The following is a 21644-nucleotide window of genomic DNA, read 5'->3' on the forward strand; positions in this document are numbered from 1 at the left end:
AAAAAAACAAACAAACAAACAAAAAAAAAAAAAACAAAAACAAAAAAAAACACACCACCAAACAAACTGTAATCTACTAAACAGGATGCCCAACATCCCATCAGCAGCATATCCCTCTTCCTAGAATTCTGTAGCTGCTAAATCACCACATGGTCTAGCTCTCCCTAAAGTTTAGCAATAAAGAAGCCTGTAATGGAAGAATATACCTAGATAATTTTTATAGTGTTTCCAGGATGTCTTGTAGGTATTAAGATTAAATAGAAGCCACAGAACTCACAGAAACAAACCAGCATGGTTGAAAGCTCAAGACTGAATTGAACAAAATTCATCTGGCAAAGTGGAAGAAGCTCAGCTATCCTACCAGCTCCAATTGCCCTTATGTTATCCACCCACAACTCAGCTTGCTTCCTTTGGAAAATGGGTACTGGTAACAAGCATTTTTTTTAATAAAAACACACATGAGAATCACAACCAGGGGACACATACAACACACAGGGAATCAGGAACTTTCAGAATGGAAACTTTATGGCACTTCCTCCCAGTCTGTACACTCACATTCTGTACAGTGCTCACATTAATTTAGGTTATTTACATATCCAGATCCATTTGAGACCAGGCAGAGCTGATAGCTCTAAAGAGTTTACATGCTCACCATATCTTCTGCAAGCACTGAATTTAAAATACAGGACTGCCTGCTGTGCACTGGAGGATGCAAATTTAACAAACCAATCATTTTCTCTGTGGATGATTGATGCATGAGAAATCTAAGGTATCTACATCTACAGTTGTGCATGCTACAGACTCCAAACATTTATTTGAAAATTTTCTGCTGAATATTTCAAGCTTGAGTAGAAACAAACCCAGGAAGTTCTTCAACAGCTGCAGTAAAGACTTTAATCTCATTATAAAAACCCCATCAATTGGATTTGTTTCATAGCCACTTCTACAGCTCCCCTCAATCAGGGATAACATAGAGCAGGGTCTGTGTTGTATTTTGTTGATCAAAGTTTCCAAAAATATAGCTCTTTGTGTGGCAGAAAAATGGGTAAAGGTCCTTCTTGGAAATACACACACCAAATAAAGGGCCATCTTAATTGCATTATCTTGTGCACATATTTAGCCAGAAGAAGAAGAAGAAGAAGAAGAAGCAATCTCTGCAATTGTAAATTTGAACATGTGACAATTTTTACATTAAGTACTAGACTGCTCTATGAAAAAAAGAAAACCAAAGAAACAGCATGACAAGTAGATCTTTACCCATGCCACACAGAGAATGTGTATGCTGAGTCCAATTACTGATGTTGATCAATTTAAACCTGATACATGGTCTGCTGCAAAATCTCATACCAGGACATTCCTTGATAGCTGTATCGATGTACATGGTTCTATTTTAAGAAAAAAAGCACTCTGTGCTGGGCAAACATATTGTGAAAAATTAGATTAAGCATTTACAGGATCAAGGTTTGTGTTCCATTAAGTCATTTTTATGCCATCATTAGAAAATGCCCCTAAGAAGTGGTTTTGAGGGATTAACAAGGAAAACTTGGCACAGAGAGATATCTAATACTGGCATTGCATCAACTACACAACTGCACTCAAGTCTCAGCAAATGCAGGTTTTGCCGACTTCAGTTTGCAAATTTTGACAGCCAATGGTTGAAACCTGCCCCCATAAAAATCCCATGCCTGAAATGGCATTGCCTGTATTTACATACCCTGAGAAATAAGACTTGGATATACAAAGACCTGAGTGAGTCACTTCTATTCCCACACACTGGGATGCCTGTTACAGAGGGTATGGGACACTTGAGACACAGCAAAGTATCTGGCCACTGTGACATAGCAAATTAACTTTTATTTAGATGATAAAGGAAAACATTTGCAAGAAGAAAGATCTAGGGAGTTTTACTGCTCCCCTGAAACGTAGAGAATCCCACAGGCTCCCTATCAGCATGTCAATGCTTGAGCGAAAGAACAAGCAGGTTCCTTAAATCACAGGCTAAAGTCAGTATCTGCATTAACTGCAGGGATTTCATTTCCACATTGCCTCCTGACTGATGCAGTCTGTGTATGAAGAGTGATCTAAATACCGGATTGCACATATTTGGCAGGTCTTGCACCCGTCTTCACAGAGAATAGTTTTGTCATAACTCACAATATAGTTACTGTAATACTGCTCAAACAGTGTGCTGTGTGGCATGGACAACTGCTTGGCCATTTCATATAGGCTTTCTGGCTTCAAATCTTCAATGCCGTAAGTTTTAGTCAGGATGTATTCTAATTTCCAGTTCGATTCATTTTTCTTGTTGGCGTCTCTGAGGTCCAAGTAAAACTGCCAAAGATCCTACAGTTTAAGAAAAAAAAAAAAAAAAAAAAAAAAGAACGAAAGAAAGAAAAAAAATAGGCACTGCTGTATTGCTTTCTTCCCTGCTTCATTAAGTCTCGGGGGTGATATATTGATTAGGAAGCTGTCACTCCTCATTATTCACATGTGAATAGAAGGTCACGTCCCTCCCCAAGAGCTGGGCTTACACCCAAAGCTGGTACTTGCAGAGCGGTAATGGCGGGGGGATGGGGAGGAGGAGAAAAAGGAGCCACAAAGGCAGCAGTGGTGGTGTTACAGGTCTTTCCTGTCCAAACTCCACAACGCTCATGTCTGCCTTAGGAGTGAGGCAAAAGGGTGAGAGCCACAGGTTTCCTTTCTGTGGGCACTACTTGAGGGGCAGAATAGACAGAAAAAGAACTGCCCACGGAGAAGTTAAGGAAAAGGAGGGATGTCGATGCAGGAGTGAAATCTGCACAAGAAAGGAGCAGCCTGAATTAGCATAGGTCTCCAGAGAGAAACCCCAGCCCCAGTCAAGCTGCAGGGTGCATTGTCACTGAACTAGGCAGGGTCAAGATTTTATCCTGAATTACACAGAGAAAGTCTAAACTATTCACAGCCAAAATAATTACACAGAATTCATTTTATCTCCAAAAATCACATGAAACTACAAAATAGAAGCCTTCTACTTTTTATTTTCCTTCTAAATTTATCTAACATTTCCTATAAAAACCCTATATAGGAAGGTACATGATTTAAAAGGGCATTGTATGATTAAAAGTGCTTTCATCAGCCCTTTTACACCCTTTAGAAACATTTCATGGGCTGCATCCCAAAACTCAGGCTATCACCAGCAAGCAACCTTGGTATGTAAGTACATCCAAGATTTAGGTGAACCTCTTTCACCCTTGCAGAGCTCCCTGCAAATAGTTTTAGCAATTTGCCCAGAAAAAATCTGTCTTTGATCCTACATCATAAGAATATTCAGTACAGAGCAGAAAGTACTGGGCAGTTCTGCAGGCACAGAAAGACCAACCAAGTTTTCTTTCAGAGTTCCTTTTCTTTGCCCAGGAAGAAAAACTAAGAGTAGGCACCAAAGTTCCATCACCAGCAGCCATAATACTACAAAGACTGACATCTTACTGTAATTTTTACTGGCACTATAAAGTCTTAAACAATGCTTTAAAATCTTTACTTACCAGCAAGCTATAGTCAAAAAGATCATATTGATACAATCTGACACCAGGGTTATTGGTCTCTATTTGCCAGACATCCTTCACGGGGGTTACAGCAGGTGCCACAAACAAGGAATTGACTGGCTTTTCTGCAGAAAAAGGGAAGTTGAGGAGATAGTTTCCTTTCAATAATTTCTTTTTCAAACAAATGTTTTTGTAGAGTACCAACACAGCAAAACCAAGAGTGACAGACTTAAAGATATTAGAAAATTTTTCACCCGATTTATCACTGTGAGCTGCCATACTTCTAATGGATAGACCAAACCCTGTGTGAAATACCACAGTACCACTCCAGTGTGTTCCACCTAAGCCTGTCTATACAAGAGACGTCCCAACCAATTCAGCTGCCTGTGCCAAACTGCAAAATGGTCTTGCCTACACGTAAAGTCTCTGTATTTTGTATATTTCTACTAAAGAAATATTTTAAAAATTCAGTTGCTGTTTCCATACTGTATTTTACACATTGCTTTATGTATTTATGATGTTATTAGAAACACCAGGGTCTGTTTCATCACCTGACCCCGAGTAGCCCAGTGCCTACTGTGTGAACACCGACCTTTACAGCAACTGAAACATGAGGATGTATGTGAGTTTTATTGAGACAGAATGTGCAGGTGAGGACAGTGAGAAGTTCTCTGTGGAAAAAAATAGAAGCCCTAACTATTCCCATCTCTGACAGCATCACAGCAGTGAAATCACAAGGTCAGCCTCCACATATAGGCAGAAGTTTTGAAAGTTTGGAAATCTGTAGACTCTTCTGCAGAAAATACAGCTGAGCTCTATTTGAGTACACTAGTGCTGGCTTCAGTATTGTATTTATCTTGAATTCTCTGGAATTTTGTCAAGAGGAAAATGTCCTGAATAGAAGACAGTCTAAAACTGTACAGACAAACACAATGTGTACTTGATTACTATTTAAATTTTGTCAAAAGATGCAAAATTACTAAAATAATTGGGAATTAGTTACTTGCACATGCAAACTTAAATGACAAACACCAAGATCAATCTGTTTGCAGTAGAGATTATTTCATCAACAAATGGGACAGTGTAAAAAAATATAGGTATAAGACTGTGTTGAGCATAATCTAAAAAAAAAATAAAGAAGCCAGTTCTTTCACTGGGCTGGATTCTTTTTTACTAGAGATTAACATAATGTAAAAAGATAAAAAATTTGGAATAGTATTACCTGGTCAGCATTTTGGGCATTGCTCATACCAGTTTATATAAACCACAGATGAAGAGCCATTTAACATTTGGGTATTTTACATAAATCAAAGCAATGAACCTCCTACTGGTCTATGGTGAACAAAAAATTTGTTACAAGTCCTTCTGTTAGAGATGTTAGGAGTGCTCCATATGGCCATGCCCATGCTTAGAACTAAGGGATTTCAATGCAATAAACAAAAATTTCAACGTGGGTGATTTTCTTGAAGAGAAATTAGCTGATCTAAGAGATGCAACAGGCAGAGACTTTCTTTCCCTTACCTCCTGCTTACCCTTATCTTAATTAACTTTGAAGCAGCAGGGAACTCAGCAGAGAGGCACAGTAATGATGCAGGAAATACAAGAACATAGAGCATGTCTAGCTGGCCTGAGAACATTCCCCTTGACACATTACACAATAGCAACTGGCTGGTATAATTTGCCCATGTCACTGAGAGAGCAGAAAGGAAAGACTAGAAATTCTTGTCTAGGCATAAGCATTAATTAAAAAAAAAAAAAAAAAAAAAAAAAAAAAAAAAAAAAAAAAAAAGCTTGGAGAGTGTCTGCTGACATCAATAAAAAAAGACAGTCACTGTTGCAAGGTTCTCTTTGGAAATAAAATTGGACTGTGTGAGGCTTGAACTCTTGCAGATAAATAACAGTATTTCCCGATTTCCTTTTTTCAATTATTTATACCACAGGCTGACTAGAAAGAGCATGCATGTAAGTATTAAATTGCTTTTAATCAGGAAGAAAACGTTCAGGAGTCAACAAGCATCATTACCTTCTTCATCCAGGAGGACCATGATACTATCTCTATGTGTATGTCCAAAAAACTGGCCCGCAATAACACTACTGTATCTGCGAAAAATCTTTACCAGTCTCTCATTGTAATACTCCCTGATAGCTGTAGTATTCCTTGCATATGGCAAGTATCCTACTGGGACATGACCTATTATATACACCTAAGGAATTAAATACAGAAAGCACAATTAGCACCTTTATTTGAAATTTAAAATCTTAGCCGTATGCTAGCAGTGGTTACCACTATTACTAGTTTCATAGTAATGCTGCCTTTAAAAGTGACATTCTAAAAGCTGTAAATCATGACAGGTTTTTTAATATAAAATCCCAACAGTAAGGTCACTTAAGTTTATAATATCAATTTAGTATCTTATTGAGGAGAAAAGATGTTCCAATAAACCTATGTATGATTTTAGGCCTAAGGAAAATGTTATCAATTACTTCAAATGAAAAAAAAAATATGTTACTAAGGCAAGGCTTATAATTTGGCATCTCAAGAGGACAGAAGAAAAAAATTATGTTTGAGTATTACAGAGTCTGCACTAGAGAGTCACCAGAAACATGGACAAATGGTTAAAACCCGTCTGAGGCAGAGACTTAGTGCCAACTGCAGACACCAACTAACATGCTGCAGGGTTTCCTGAGGACGGGAAATCTCCCCTTTCTCCTGACTGTAATGTAATATTCTAAAACCGCAACACTGTAGCAAAATGTAAATGTTTCAAATTAAACACTGTTGCTAAGGTGATGATAAAATCCCCACAAGAATCAATCAATCAATCAATCAGGAGCCAACAATTTAAACCTTCACTTCACTGTGTGTATTATAAGACAAGTTATTATAACACTCAAATCATGGCAATTGCTCTACCTTGGATTAGTTTTGTCCCTGATAACCTCTTTTCTAATTTCTATTTTTGACAGTTTAAATTACATTACAATGCAAATAAAATATGCTAGCTTGTCTTAGGCCAAGAGCATATGCTTTAAAATTAAAAGTTATGTGTAAAAAGGTCTGAAAGAAACTGACTTCTACAGTATTTTTACATGGTAGGAAAGAAAAGGTGGTTTACTGTGTAATTTGAGAAACTTCATTCAACTAGTTTATTAACTGTTGCAGCAAAATGTGCATATCATAGGAGGAATTATTAAAAAATAGATTTTTGACTTTGTAGTATCTTTGGCAACATTATTATTCATCTAGAAGCACATTTATACTTTTATTATCTCTACATTTTTTTTTTGTCAAAATTAAAACAAATAATGATAGCTTCTGTTCCTGATCCCTACCTTTTCCTTCTTTTGTGAAGAGGTTTCAAGTATTTCCTCCAGCCAGGCAAACTGGTTGGCTGGGTCAGTGATATTCACAGTTACCTTGTTGGGGCTGTAATATAAATTTGTGTTCAGACTGATTATCCTGAGTGGTTGATGGCTATTACTGGATTCAAACAGCTGCGTGTAGAAGCCACCTGGGAAAATAAGATGAACGTCATATGACAAATTAAAGGCTTCAAAGCACAAAGTTACAATCAAAGTACACCACTGACCAAATACCCAACCTTCCTCTTTCTAATTGAACACCATGCTTATTCAAGCCACATGCTTATTCCTGTCACCTGATCACAATAGAACATGTTAACAATGTTTTCAGCTACATTTTAGTAGAAGTTGACTCTGAATTATTTATGAATTCTTGCCTGTATTATCTTTGTGTTTATTTAACAGTGTTTAGATGTAATTATTCAACTGACATACAAAAAGTGCCCTGTAATATTTCTTCCACATTGACAGATACAGTAGTTGGTAAAGGTCCATACTTCTTGAAATACACCAAATATCCAGGTTCCTTCAAGAAGAACTGTTTGAGTTTAGTAGCTTCATACATTGAAAGTCATTTAACTTCAGACTGATGATATGATGAAAAGTAACATTTTTCAATCCTTGCTCCCAAAATTTTCCATGGCATGCTGAGCTTCTTCAATAGGTGTAACTTCATAGTTCATGGACTTCAATGGAGCCATGGCAACAGAAGCATAACAATATAATTTAAGGTCTGCCTCTTTGAGTTTTATTATCTTTATTCAAGTTTCTACTTCCACTCTTATCCAGAGTCTGCTCTCATTCAGGACACAAAAAACACAAACTAAACTTCCAAATTCCTAATGTTTGAATGGATTGGAAATTGGGTTGAGCTTTTCAGTCCTTTACAAAAAAGAAAAATTCTAATTAGGATATAATTATTCTGCCAGTTTATTAAGCTGCACACAAATATTAATAGCATACTCACCACAACTATGTGCTACCATAACCTGGATAAAAATGCACCTATTCAGTATGCTCTGAAATACATATACCATTAAAATAGAAACAGCATTTTAATAGTTTTTTCCCATCAAAGTAAAGCTTTTGTGTGCATCATATGCTCTCATCTAAAAAGTGCTATGAGGTCTGGAAAGCAGAAAGGTATTTCACATGCCCTGGTACAAAGGTCAGTAACACTAAACATGTTACAAGAAGTGATAAATATTGCATCAGAAAGTAATAAATATATCCTGAATAATGGCATTGCCATTCAAAAGGTAAGTAACTTCTTCCAGGAGAAGCATCACAGAAAATCCATTGTTCTGAATCATCCTAGATTTAGCTGGACAAACAGGACAAATCCACAGAAACATTAATTCTCTTAGCCCTAGCTTCACAATTTATTACTGCCATACTTTACCTTTTCTGAATGTACTGATTGCTTCATCACTTAGCCAAGGTTTCCAGAAATCTGCTACAGCATTGTAAACTTCACTGGTAGTTACGGGAAGCTGGTCCTGTGAGAGAGGAGAACCTGCCTAAGTCTTAGTATTCAGACACACAGACAAAAAACCCCACTATATTATCCTGCCTGACCTCTTGCATTACATGCAAGAGTATCCAGTCATCACCAGGAGGAATTCAAGAAAGGAAAAATCAACTTCTGAATACCCAGTATTGCTGATCAGGAACAAAAGCCTAAATTTAGAACTGATTGTATGGCCTTGTTAATGCATTATTAAACTAATGCCAGAAATATGTCAAGCCTTAAGAATACAGCAGAATAAAAAACCATACATTCTGCAAAATTAATAAATATATCAACTGGCAAGTCAAAGTCTAAAAATAAAGTCTTTTGGACAAATACAAGTTTCCTCTTCAAGTAACTTGAATTTCATAGCAGCTCCCCAAAACTCCACTTCGGCCCTCAGAAATATTCTGGTGAAATTCACTAATGTTTTCATGATGTCCTTTTTTTCGCATAAGAAAGTATTTTAAAATGTATAAGAGAAAGTTTTGTCAATGTTTTCTCCCACTGGCTCTAATTAGGACTGTAGCAGTCTTCAGTCTGAGCCACAGCCTGATGAGACCCATGCTCTGATCTAACCCTGATAGGAAGATACCAGCCTGTCTTTGTCTTTCCTAAAATATCTGGACTCTTGGTGCTAGAAGGAAAAAAAACCAGGGATTGAAAAAGTTGCAGTGCATGTTTTCTTAAACATAAAATTTGACCTTTCTAAGATCTTTGAAACTAAACGTACATTATTAGAGGTTTAGGCAGTAAGTCTCTGTCTAGGAGCAGAGCAATCAGATGTCTGTTGAGACACTTGTTGACTGCAGTGCCCAGACATGAGTTGTTAGGACAGCTTTGAGCCAGAGCTAACAGACACTAACAGAGCAACAAAAACCTGATACCAGATAAGAGGCCATGTTATGGACTGAAGGTACTTTGGGCCCAGGCAAGTCAGTGTTCTCTGAACTGCCAGAAGCAGTTTGGGGATTTGTTTTAAGCTGGAGCAAGGGTATGAAACAAGTAAGAATATGCAGAAAGGCTGAGGTCACAATATATGAGCTTAAAGGTATCCAAATGCTTGATTAACCTGAGTAGTATTTTTAACATGTTCTGCAAGAAAAATCACCCAGGACTGATCAGGTGTTAAAGACAGACAGCTTAGAACACAAGAGAGCAACAAAATTCTTTGGTTCATGGTGAGTGCACAGCTTTTACACCTGCTTTGGAACAGCCTACAGTGTGTGGCTTGCTCCATATTACCTCCAGTTTACAGGACATTTGCCAAGCCTATCCATATGAAAAAAAGAAATGTCATAAGGAGCAAAAAAGAAACATTAAAAAAATCAAACAAGTTGAAATGACCCCATAGTGGGGATTGTCTGATCCCACGTTTTTTTCAAACAATAACTGAAAAGCATGTCAGTTCTGCACATTGGTGAAGCATGCCATTTCAAAGTATCACAGAAACACTTCTGAGTGGCTTTGTGCAGGGAGAACTAACAATCACCAGTTATTCCAATCACCAGTTTGTTTCAATTTTCTATTTGCTGCCCATCTGCCCCTTCTGAGCATCTTTTCTTTCTGTCTTCAGATTTAATTCCAATAAACAAAATTCACATTTGCTGACAAAGTCCCTACGTTCTTTGTTTACAAGATTTTTGTAGGGTTTTTTTTCCATTATCAGAGGAGATTGCTAAATGATAACAATTCTCTGCTAAGACATTTTTAAAAATGAAACAAAGTGAACAGGAAACACTGTGTGACACCTCAGTTAAGGTGTTATTTATCAAAATACTTTCCTAGTGGTTTCTAGCGAATCAACCTCTCCCCTTGTCAGTGCATATGAAAAGCCAAAGCCTTACTACCACAGTAGGATGGAGACACAGTTTGGTTTGCCCAGTCACACTTCCTGTATACATCTAGCTGTTATTTTGTCTCACATTTCCTTTGCTGTGTCTCTCAGCACCTCTGCTATTCTCCTATTTGGGAACCACTAACTCCAGCAATGACACAGGCAATCACACAATCATCTGCTGCCCCAACCTACACCCTGACAGGCCTAATAAATACCACAAAAGCTGGAATACAAGCCTTGAGAGTGTGAAGGGGGGTTACTGAATTCCCATGAGGAATTTTAAACAAAATACTTCAGTTGACCTGCTTCACATCCCTTCCGATCCCCTGACATCCAATGACAGCATTTGCTTCTGACCCAGTGGGCTGCCAGATCGACCCACAACACACTTTAAAGGACAAATGAAGCAACTGTTTACTTTTGAGTATGCCAAGAAAAATATTCAGCACAGTTGAAGTGAAAAAGCACCATCCTCAGCTGTGCATAACTAGTGAATCATCAGTGGGATTATTCTTAAATGTCCAACGAGGAAAGAAATGTAGACATATTTTTAATAGTAGCGGCCACACTTGGGGAACTTAAACAAAAATTCTGCCATTACTTTAGTTAAAAACCAACAACAACAAAAAAAATCTAGTGATGCCAGCTGACAGATTTCCAGTAGGCCTTTGAGTAGGCTTTGAAACTTACCACAGGCTCACAGGTCCATTAATGATGTCACTTCTGCTAGGTTAAGTTACTGTATACACATGCATGACATACACAGTAAGGAAAAGTATGTGTGTATTAACTATGTTAATAGTTAGTGTCAATCATACTTTAATAGTTATCATCAACCATATGTTGACACATGGTGGTTCTAAGCCATGAGGAATGATTAGCAATAAATTTGTATGACCTCAAGCCATGTACAAATTCTACCTGGCATCAATGTTTCCTTAAGTAAGAGCAGAGAGAGAGTGATTCAGCTCCTGCTCTAGAGTGGAACTATTTATATAAATGCTACCTGAAGAGCTGTAGAATTCTGTTTCCGGAATAATAGTTACTTATAACTAACTATTATTTTTCAGATGTGCTTTCCCAGGAGTTAGGAACACACTCAATTCATGTATGAACCAATTTCTAACTTGTTTTACCTGTGGCCAGTAGTCATGATTGCCTAAGGCTGGGAAAACCTGAAGATCTGGAAAGAAATTACGAATTGTAGAACTCAGATTGCCAATAATGCTAATGACCAACTTCGTGGAGAGCTCTTTTACGGGAACATGAGGAGGGCTATCTCTGAAAAAGGAAAAGGCTTGATTAACAAAGGTTTGTTAGCAACACACGGCAAGCAATAAATTGGGCAAACACATCCACATTCTAGCATGTAGCACTACTATACACTTTAATTAAAATCAAAAAATCAAAGGCTCTCTGCAAAGTTTTTTGTTTAAAAAAACATGAACAAGTAATCTTATTTAGACAATGTCTATCCTATGATTCATATTTATAATAGTGACGATCTCTTAGAAATTAAAGTCATCATTTTGAGCTAATGTGCAGTTTGAGTTATATATCTTTCAACAGATGCACATCATTGCTAGCTTCTTTTTTCTCTTTTAACAGTATCCTGTTGAAAATTAAGTACAATAAGGTAAGTGAAATAAATTCATCACTTGACTTCATATTTCTTAACACTCTTTCCCATGAAAAAAAAGTGATATAACATACTCGTTCATATAAACAAACTAGTTCTCACACTCAAAAATACTAATCTCTTTGATAAATTATCCATTGGTGTATGCCTTTAAAAATTGTGTGATGGTAGAATTGAGAGTTCAGCTGTGGCAGAAGGGTAAATCAATGCTATTTTTTATGATTACCTAGAAAGTAACAAGGTAAGTACTACGCCTTGATAGCACAGTACTATGAAGCTGCTCCCTCCCTTTCACACTCCTTTCCCTGGTCCCGCTGCTAAGGCACACAAAGCCCCACAGGTAACATCTCCGTGAGAGAGTATTATTAATCCCACTTAATAATACTGAAGACTGGAACAGAAAAGGTAAATGTTCTTACTTGACAGAGGCCTGCAATGAGTCAGTTACTGCCCTGACCATTCTTTTTGCCTTTTTCTACTTCCCACCCTCCCTGCATCATTTCTATTAACACACACTAATATAGCCATATGTTAAATATCACAATGAGCAGTCCAGTAGTTATTACAGAGATGAAAGTCTGTTGCTGAGGCCTTATATTCCCACTCAGTATTCCATTTAGGAGCCATTTGGACAACTAGCATTTGTGAGATACTGAACTCAAATGTACTGGTGCAAATACAAACTTGTGAGTTGCCACACTATTTGGCTATCCAGCTTTAACTGCAGAGTGACTTGAACACTTACCCTGTCCAAATCATGAATGAAACCTGCTCTTTTGAATCGTTCATGAATTCAAATGCTGACAAAATAAGTTGATAAGGAGAATCACACAAAAAGTCTCCAAAAGGGCCTGGGTTGGAGGCATTGGCTCCTTTGGAAGAAGAACAAACTTTGGAGCGATCGGGGGTAATGTGGTAAGTCGGATCTAAATGTAGGTCAGATACATGCCAGAATTGCCCTGTTTTCAGAAAACAAAGGTTAAAGGAAATGCATTATTTGCATTTGAACTGGATATACAGGGGTAATGCCAAGTTTACTCCAATTTATCTACTGCTACTCCTATTTAAAGTTAACATTGTTGATTAGCCTGTAAGTGTAGGCAAGTCCTTCATGTAGACTGCTTAGAAAAACCGAAAACAGAAGCAGAGGCGTGGGTTTACGCTATTCACCAAAGATGAAACGGAGATTGGAAGGAACTGAAATATCAGCTCCTTTTCATTAACAGCAATCTGGAAACCAGAGAGTAGAGGAGGCAATAGAAGGACTTCTCCACTCCACTTGAAAAGAAAGGGAGCTGCATTTTAATTATTTTTCCAGACCTTCCCTGGCTGGAAGCTACTGCAAAAGATGACAAGAATGACGTTTAGAAAGAAAGGCAAGAAACAGCATGTGTGCAGAGACTGGGCTTCTCACCACAGAGCAGTGTGTCAGCCTTACTTACTCACTTCTTTCCAGGCTGACATGCTCTCAGCCACTGCTGTTTAGCACTGCATAGATAAAGGAGTTGAGAAATATAGGAATGTGCTGAATAAGATGAACAAAGTCTGTTAGACCATCAGCCTTCAAGTTTCATGTAAAATAAGAGTAATTTTTTTCTGTCAGTTTCAAAGCACTTGGTAAAGGCACACATGTATCTGGGGCAGTGGTTGTGAAATAGGGACAGTTATAAATTGATTTTTCCCAAGGTCACACGCTCACTCTATGGCTCAGCAGGCACCACACGACTGTACCCCATGGAGTTTTATTTCAGGAATCAGACTGGAGGCGATCCTCCAAATCCGTAAAATTTTCAGAGAGGAGGAGACAGGAGACAAGACAAACGCCGGGACACGGCTGCGTGCTTGTTCCGAGGCGAGTGTGAGTGACACGGGACGAGAGTTCTGTGGGACACTATTTCGGAGCACTCACCTGCACGCAGGGCCCGAGGGGACCAGGCCAGGCAGAGCCAGTGCGTGTTTGCTGCCAGCAGAGCAGAGCAGAGCAGGGCAGGGCAGGGCAGGGCAGGGCAGGGCAGGGCAGAGCAGGGCAGAGCAGGGCAGAGCACAGCCCCCAAACGCGGTGCTTGCAGTGCGTGCCAGGGCTCACCTCACCTCACCTCACCCTCCGGGCCTGCCCGGACAGCTAAATATAAACCCGATGTGACCCCCCGTACCTGAAAAGAGCCGTGTTGACTGACCTAGCAGTCCCGTGTGGCCGAGGCCAGCTGGGACAGGGAAGGCTACGGCAGCGGATTGTGTGCGGGAAGCAGCGCCAGGGGAGGGAAAGGAGCCGCAAGCGGGACCGCGCAGCCCGCCCCCCATCCCCGCCGGGCCCCCTCTTCTCCGGGCCGCCCCTCGCCCCGCTCCCCCGCCCTCCAGGGGCGGCCCGGCCCGGGCCCCTCAGGCCAGGCTGCCCCCGGCCGGGCCCCTCAGGCTGCCCCCCGGCCGACTCACCCAGGGCGGAGCGGGCCCGCTGCGGGCCGGCCGGCGCCGCCTCCAGCGCGGAGCAGAGCAGCGCCAGCCCCAGCGCCACCCGCAGCTCCATGTCGGCCCTGCGGGAGCGCCCGGCCCGCCGACGGCTCTGCCCGTGTGCCCGCCCCGGCGGCCGGGAAAAGGCGAGCCCCGGGCGGCTTGTGCAAGCCCCGGCCCTCCGCGGGGCTGCCGGAAACCAGCGCCCCGCCCGCAGCTCCCGGGCCAGCAGCGCCCCGGGCCCACGGCCGCTGTCGGACGGGAGCCGGCCCTGCCCGCCGTGACCTTCAGGAGCCGCCACCGCCGGGGCAGCGCTGAGCAGCTCCCAGGAGCCGAGCCTGGCCCGGGCAGCGCTGAAGTCCAGGCACCGCCTGATTGAGGCGGCCTGGAGAAGGCTGTGCTCCACACCCAACACCAGTCTCGAGCATCTCTTGGAGGGAAGGTTTCTCATGGCATACATGTGAAAGAGGACCCCGATTACTTATTAGGCTTTAAAAAACAAAACAAAAACCCAGAAACACCCAACTTGATGAAAAATATTATCCAAGTACACCTTTAATACAGCTTTAGGGGAGCAATGAGGTGTATTGTAAATACAAGTGTCTGCTGCCAAGGCTTTCAGAACTGCCGTCTATTGAGGTCAGAGCAGTTCCATAGAGAGGAAGAGTACTTGGTGTCAGTTTTAGGAGAAGATCACAATAATAATGTCACGAATCTTGTGGCTACCCTGAAATGCCCATGACTCACTGTGCTGTTCCTGTCAGGGCTCTGCAAAGCTGTGTCAGCAGCAGCTGGAAGCTCCATGTGTCAGTATATTCCTTTCTTTTCCACTCCTCTGAGCAGCATCAGTTACTTTACGGGCACCACTTCTCCACTTTTCTCTCCCTTATTTAATTTGACACTAATATTGTTTATATTTAGAATAGGGAAAAGTAGCCTTTGCTTAAAGGGCTGCTTATCTTCTTTAAAAGTGACTGTAATGCATAATATTTACCATTCAGGGTTTATTGGTAAATCAAGTCTTAACAATTTGCCTCTACATTCCTTTCCTAGTAATTCAGAAAAAAAAAAAACCTAGGGTTTTTTTTTAACTCATGACCCCAGAAATCATTTGTTGTGCAGATAAATGGCAGTATTGGGAAAGCAAGTCTGTTTACTCCAGTGAAGAGGGAAAAGTAGTTGTTCCCAACTTTCTGAGAAAAGGTGGCTGGTAAAAACAGTCATGCATCAAATGCATGATCACATTCTACTTTTCATTTCTCTGATTAAAAAGAGATACCTCTTAGATTTTAAAAACTAAATGTCCACCAAATAAAACATATTTATAAATTTTTATAATTAAGGACTCTTTCCTCTAGATGCATAGTGTTCCCACGAGAGAAAACAGACTTGAATATTCATTTCAAATTGTTTTTTGTGAAAAAAATAAAGCTAACAATATTGAATTTTATGTTTGTGTGGGATAGGTGCCAGTTATGTGTGAACTTTTATCAGATGAGTTACCCATGTTATCTTATCTATCCAGGGAAGCAAGAAACCTCTCCCCTTATCCCATGGCAGATCTGAAGGATGAGGCCTGGGAAGTCAGGCAAGATGCCCCTCCTGCACCTCTCTGGCTGCAGCCATACAGCACGCACAGAGCAATAACCAGCTAAATCCACAGCTCAGCTTTGCCTTTGTTTACAAGGCTGTAGGTAGCTACACCTCTATGTAGTTTTCTGAGTCATGTGTAGAAAACGTGGACTCTCCAAACAATCTCCTCCATGCTGCCAAAAACTCAAAAGTTTCAGTTTTCCTAAGCATAAGGCATTTTTTCCCACTCTGGCCTTTCAGGGATATGTTGTTCAGGGAGAAAGTTTTAATTTCTCATTTAAGAAGCATTTTAAGTTGCTCACAGTGCAAATTGCTATCTGTCATACATATTAGCTATGAAATGACAGCTCTGAGAGGGAAGTGCAGTAGGTTCATGTTGTACTGTTTTACTCCCATTCCTGTGGAGACTGATACAAGGGAGTTACTATGTTGACCCTTTCCTCCCACCCTGTGAAAGACTTCAATATTTGCATATTAGCGGGGGGGGGGGAAAAAAAAAAAAAAAAAAAAAAAAAAAAAACTATCAAAACAAATTGAAAACTCCTAACTATTAAAACCAAAACTCTACAAACTCTGTAACATCATCTGTCAATCTACTGACCTTAACCCGCACTTAGTAACAAGTTCCTAGTGAAGAGAAGAGCTGAAACTGATGTGAAGATCTCACTTCTCTGTCTACAAAAATACAGTTAAGTTTAGATTTCTCCAGCAAAACCCACCGAAGTCAATTTTTTATTTCCCCAAGTACTCTACACAGGCTGCTGCATCATTGTGTGCCGCCCACATGCTTTTCTGCCCTTTAACTCGGAGAAAGGAAATTTGAACACCTCCCTCTGAGACACTGGAATATCAGTCAATTAAATACAAATGGAGCACAGGTTCAAAAAATGCTTTAATTTGTTTTAGCTGCATTGCAAAACAATTCAAATATTTTCCATTTACTGTAAAAAAAAAGGCAAGTGTTTCAGAAATTTAATGCCAAGTTTAACCTGTTTTGCTATACAGCACAAGCATGCCAATTTGATGGCATACCTTTTTTTTATAAAAAACACCCCCCCAAAAAAAACCCAAAAAAACAAAAAAACAAAAACCAACTTTATTAACCTTTTATGCCAGAAATGTGCATTTTAGCTACGCTCAGTCATGGACAGGACATTAATCCATCCAGCAGAAGTAACATCAGGACAGAAGTCATGTATGCTCTATGCTTTCTCATAGTGACGAACAGCAACCACATCACCAAAGGTGAGAGTCTGCAAGTCCAAGGAAAAGAAAGACATGTTAGAGGCTGGACCATTTCCTGTAATGGTTTAACACATTATGAAGTCCACGCTACATCAAGGGTGGTTTACATTATGTAATTTATAGAAAAACAAATAGATCTAGATTACTGACATTTTAAATGAACAAAAAGCCAAACCTTAGCTTTCTTATGATTCCCATAAGATATGATTTTTTTCTTGCTGCTTTCACACCCAAGAAACCCAAGGCAGCTATTAAAAATTTAGCTTTCTGTTTAGCTTTTTTAAATATAGCATTGTTTTAATACAAACTTATTAATTAATTTCCCAAAGCTTATCCCACCAAGATGTGCAATCTGAAATTCCAAGGCCTCTATACTGTTATGCATAAACTCTAGGAGAACCTTGTCTTAAAAAAATGCATTCTGTATCCTGTGTAGCTAGAACTACCAAATAATCTAGTCACTGCAGTTGAGCAGAACACCAACTACAATGTGCATTCTGGAGGTATTCCCTGAAGTAGAACAGGGGACCTCACTGTATTCAAATTCCAAAGGACAAGATTTTCTGTATCTGTGTGATTTGTGCACAGCTGCTTCAAAGAGCAAAGTATGTGTTTTCCCTTGAAACACTTGCCAAGTTGCATTTCAGTATGCTTTAAAGTTCCTATTATTTGCCAGTCTTTATCCACACAGATACTCTGAAGTAATTAGGAAACAAAATAACTGGTCTTCTCCAACAACCCAGTCTGATAAATTATATAGCTGAAAATATTTTACTTTAGAAAGCTCCATCTCCTGTGCCATGAAAAGTGCTATCCTGGACATTAGTTATAGTAACTTACAACATTCACCACACAGTCTTGTTTCTAAAAAGTCAGGAAAAGCAGGTAAATTTAAACTCAGGCTGTTCTCCACACAATTGCTGTTTATCATAGTTTTTTTAACAAGACAAGAGGACTAAGTCCTTTATTATTAAATATGAAAATGCTATTAGCTCCTGCAATATTTTAACTTTATTTTCACAGGAAACTACTTGTTCTGTTTAAGTATTTACTATTTATGTGTACATACATAAAACAAGTTTTTAAAGAAGTCTAATTTGCCACTGGCAACAGATAATTTCCTATATAATCAAGAACCTTGTATAATTTACAAGCTCACCAGGATTTTTTTATTGGGTGTTTACACAAAAGTCTAGAAAGAGAACATCTATACTCCGGAAATCCACAGGCTGGCCTGCCTAAAGCCACTAGCAATTTTTTAATTGCCAGTAAAGCAAGACACAAACCAAATCAAAATAAATATTCTAAAAATCCCTGCTAGCTTTCCCCATCAACTAGTTTAAGGGTTTGTGTCTAAGTCACAATGTTCACAAAGCCTGAGATAAGGCTAAGTTGGAAGTGTTTGCAGTGCATGCAAATGCTCAGTGTGCTCTTTACTTACCATTACCATTTTGCCATCCTTTATTTCTCTCACAAAGTTTGTCTCTTTGCCATCCCATTTCTGTACGTGCACTAGCTTCCCTCCATCCAGGGTCACAACTGACTGTGAGATACCAAGAAACACAAAGACATGCCTTTATTGAGGGTACTTGGGATTCTGCTCACACATTCAGTATGCACTGTTCTATTGAATTCCCTTCAATAGATGGATGTGGATCTAGAATGATAAAGTAGTCCCAGCCATTTTAAAGCCAAGGCTATGAATCATCCTCGTTTTTAAGCATGAAATCCACACAATTGTTGTTTGTGTCAAAGGATGAAAAAGTTGTTTCCTTTGAGTTCCAGTCTCACGAGAACCTGCTCCAGATGTGCCTTGGAATAATATTTGATATTAAGTTGATAAACGTGCAGGAAAAGAGACATCTGACTATTTTGGCTGGGAAAAGTAATGCCAAATGATATCTGGCGTGTGAGAAAAGCAGGCAATGAACACAATCAATTGACACTTAAGACAGACAAGGAGCTGCAACGTGATACATTCAGAAAAGGCGTGTTGTAAGCAGGCAGGGCAAGCAAGACTCAATCTTGCCTTTTTTTTTTTTTCCTGTCCTTTGCGGTGCTATAACTAGTAGCAGCAGAAGTTATTTTTTTTTTTTTCTTTTGACCCTGCCAATGGAAGAGCCTGGGGGGGAGGGGAGGGAAGAAAAAGCGAGAGGCGACTGCAGCCCCAAAGTTCACTTACTTTGCAGTTTCTGTCATCGGGGGTAGTTTCATCAAATTCCTCTCCGAGTTTAAAGCTGATTTCTGTGTTTTTGAAAGTGCTTTGAGTTCTGATCACTACTTTGTCCCCCTCGCTGCTGATAATCACAGTGGGTTTCGTCACATTCCCCACCTGCCGCGTTGCAAACCCCACTCCTACACCATTCAAGGGAAAAGAGAAATACATCAAACTTGGGAATTTTCCCCCCACACACATATCGAAGTACAGAGACCTTTCACCCCGCTCTACAGCTGTAAGTAAAACGCTTCTTTCTGCTTCACTCTTGCCCTTGCACAGAGAGAATCCATCGCTACTGTCCGCCCCAAGCCCGGCAGCACCGCACCCGTCCGCGGCCACCCGCACGGCCGCGATCCCCTTCGCTGCTCAAGAGTTTCTGTTCTTCATCACCTCAGCACTATGATTTCTTGTTTCTTGTCTGTTTCAAACTTATCCGCAGGCAGCACGTGCTCGTCTTTTCACACGCTTCCCCTGCCCGGGGGCATTTCCCGGAGTCTCCTACACAAACACAGCCGCCCCCCAGGTGAATGATTCGCATCGAATTAGCTCTCTTGATAGAAAACCACCCCCTCCATCACACCACTGCTGCCAATGTCTCACCTACACCTCTGGCAACTGCGAGGAGCCTTTTCAATTTATTTTTTTTTTCCCAAAAGGTGAAAAATTTCAAGGTTTCCTAATATGCCGCCGACCGGCCGTACCTACCCAGTGCCTTCATGTACTCGTCGAAGTTGTGGCTATCTACGAGCTTCCAGGTGGCGCAGAAAGCCTCGACCATGGCGGCAAGCTGCGTGTTCCAGGCGCGGTGCTGGGGGCGGCAGGAGCGGCGGTGCCGCCCCGCATTTAAAGCCGGCGCCCGGCGGGGGGCCGGGGCGGGAGCGGCCGCGGTCCGCCCCCCAGGGCCCCTGAGGAGCCGCCCCCGCCAACGGGGAGGGCGCTGCCGCCGCCGGGGGAGGGGGCGCGGGGGGCGCGGCCGGCGCTCGGCAGGACGGGGAGGGGGCAGGGAGAGCGATGCCTCGGACTGACGCGCCGCTCCGCGCCTGGAACGCCCCGGGAGCAGCCCCGTGCGCCCGCCTCGCCAGTAAAGGAACGCCAGGGAAAAACGAGAAGCTGGCGCCCAGCCTGAAGGGCTACTGAGTGAAAACACAGGATCGTAACGGTACTGCACACCGACGCCAAAAGTTTTCCCATGAAAATTTTCCAGGCCGTTTTGATGCTGGCCAAGTGCAGATCCCTTTCCCCACAATGGCATCTGTATGGATGCTGTCTGAACTTGGTATTTGCTGTTCCTGGCTCAAAACAGCATCTTTTGGAGTCATCAGTCATCATTTGGAGATTAAGATGAAGAAAAAGGAAAACAGCTTAAAACTCTTTTACTTTTTTTTTTTTCTTTTTCTTTATTTTGTTATTTTCTTCGAGAGATGGAATGTCTTCTTTCTAGATGTTCTTTGAAATTTGTTGAAAGCATTAAGTGGTTGGTCATCTTGTCTCATGGTGAGTGCTTTTCAGAAAGCAGCCTGCCTCTGTGGGATGTCCCACGGTGTCCTGACTAATGGCTTGGATGGATTCCAGAATAGTGAATTGAGCACTTCAGCTCTTGCAACTCAACTCAGGGACTGAGCGAAAGAGAATTTACGTGATTTAGGAACAAAACCTCAACTACTTCCCACCTAGTTCAGCCATACAAAATATAAATAATTAGGAATACTTCTCTAAATTTGTTTTTGACTATCATTTGCATTTCTTTCAGGCTCTTATAGTATGGCACATTCTTTGTGTGTAAGGCAAATGATGTTTCTGGTGGGATTTAAATTTAAGCATGGCAGGTTGGATGGGGCATTGAGCACCCTGGACTAGTGGAACAGTCCCTGACCATGGCAGGGGACTTGGAACTGGATGATCCCTTCCAACCCAAATCATTCTATGATTCTGTGATATTAAATTCTAAATTATTTTAGCAATATCCTCATGAACTGGCGGTGTCTCTTCTCCCAGTACTGACAAGAAAAAGTTATCTGCTCATACAGATTTTCTTTGCAGTAGCCATGGAGCCCCTGTTCATTATTCTGGTGCAGATGTGTGCACAGAGCCTGGAGAGCTCGTGCTGTCTTTGCTCAATGGGGCTTATATACAACCAGCCTCGTGGACTTTGTGATATAAAACCCCTGAAAATGATTCAGTGCCACTCCTGGTAGCTGGACTTCTCAAGGACATTTCTGCCTTGCACCTCCTTCCAGGCAGTGCTGCAGCCTGGCCTTTGAGAGGCA

General features: G+C 40.9%; 2 protein-coding genes across 2 annotated transcripts; both read right to left on the reverse strand.

Annotated features, from left to right (window-relative positions):
- Positions 1-522: 522 nt before the first annotated feature.
- On the reverse strand, positions 523-14397 carry SMPDL3A (sphingomyelin phosphodiesterase acid like 3A; the record flags this gene model as incomplete). The annotated part of the gene is made up of 8 exons (XM_083856888.1): positions 523-2343; positions 3522-3646; positions 5545-5725; positions 6855-7033; positions 8287-8383; positions 11371-11515; positions 12619-12832; positions 14307-14397. 8 exons carry the CDS (start codon positions 14395-14397, stop codon positions 2032-2034), a joined length of 1344 nt encoding a protein of 447 aa, XP_083713014.1. The 3' UTR covers positions 523-2031.
- Positions 14398-16993: 2596 nt separating this feature from the next.
- On the reverse strand, positions 16994-20212 carry FABP7 (fatty acid binding protein 7). The gene is made up of 4 exons (XM_083857352.1): positions 20083-20212; positions 19342-19514; positions 18601-18702; positions 16994-17167 (listed from the first exon to the last, which is right to left on the reverse strand). Exons 1-4 carry the CDS (start codon positions 20153-20155, stop codon positions 17117-17119), a joined length of 399 nt encoding a protein of 132 aa, XP_083713478.1. The 5' UTR covers positions 20156-20212; the 3' UTR covers positions 16994-17116.
- Between the last annotated feature and the right edge of the window lie 1432 nt (positions 20213-21644).

The sequence above is a fragment of the Zosterops lateralis genome (genome assembly GCF_965231275.1).
Source record: "Zosterops lateralis genome assembly, chromosome: 3".
In the NCBI taxonomy this organism is placed as follows: Eukaryota; Metazoa; Chordata; class Aves; order Passeriformes; family Zosteropidae; genus Zosterops; species Zosterops lateralis.

What these genes read in the sequence shown, in the direction of transcription:
- FABP7 (XM_083857352.1), bottom strand. Translation starts at nt 20,155, where the DNA reads ATGGTCGAGGCTTTCTGCGCCACCTGGAAGCTCGTAGATAGCCACAAC. An exon ending in CGAGTACATGAAGGCACTGG is followed by an intron (nt 19,515 to 20,082) that starts GTAGGTACGGCC and finishes TGAATGGTGTAG; the next exon opens with GAGTGGGGTTTGCAACGCGG. An exon ending in CCGATGACAGAAACTGCAAA is followed by an intron (nt 18,703 to 19,341) that starts GTAAGTGAACTT and finishes GGTATCTCACAG; the next exon opens with TCAGTTGTGACCCTGGATGG.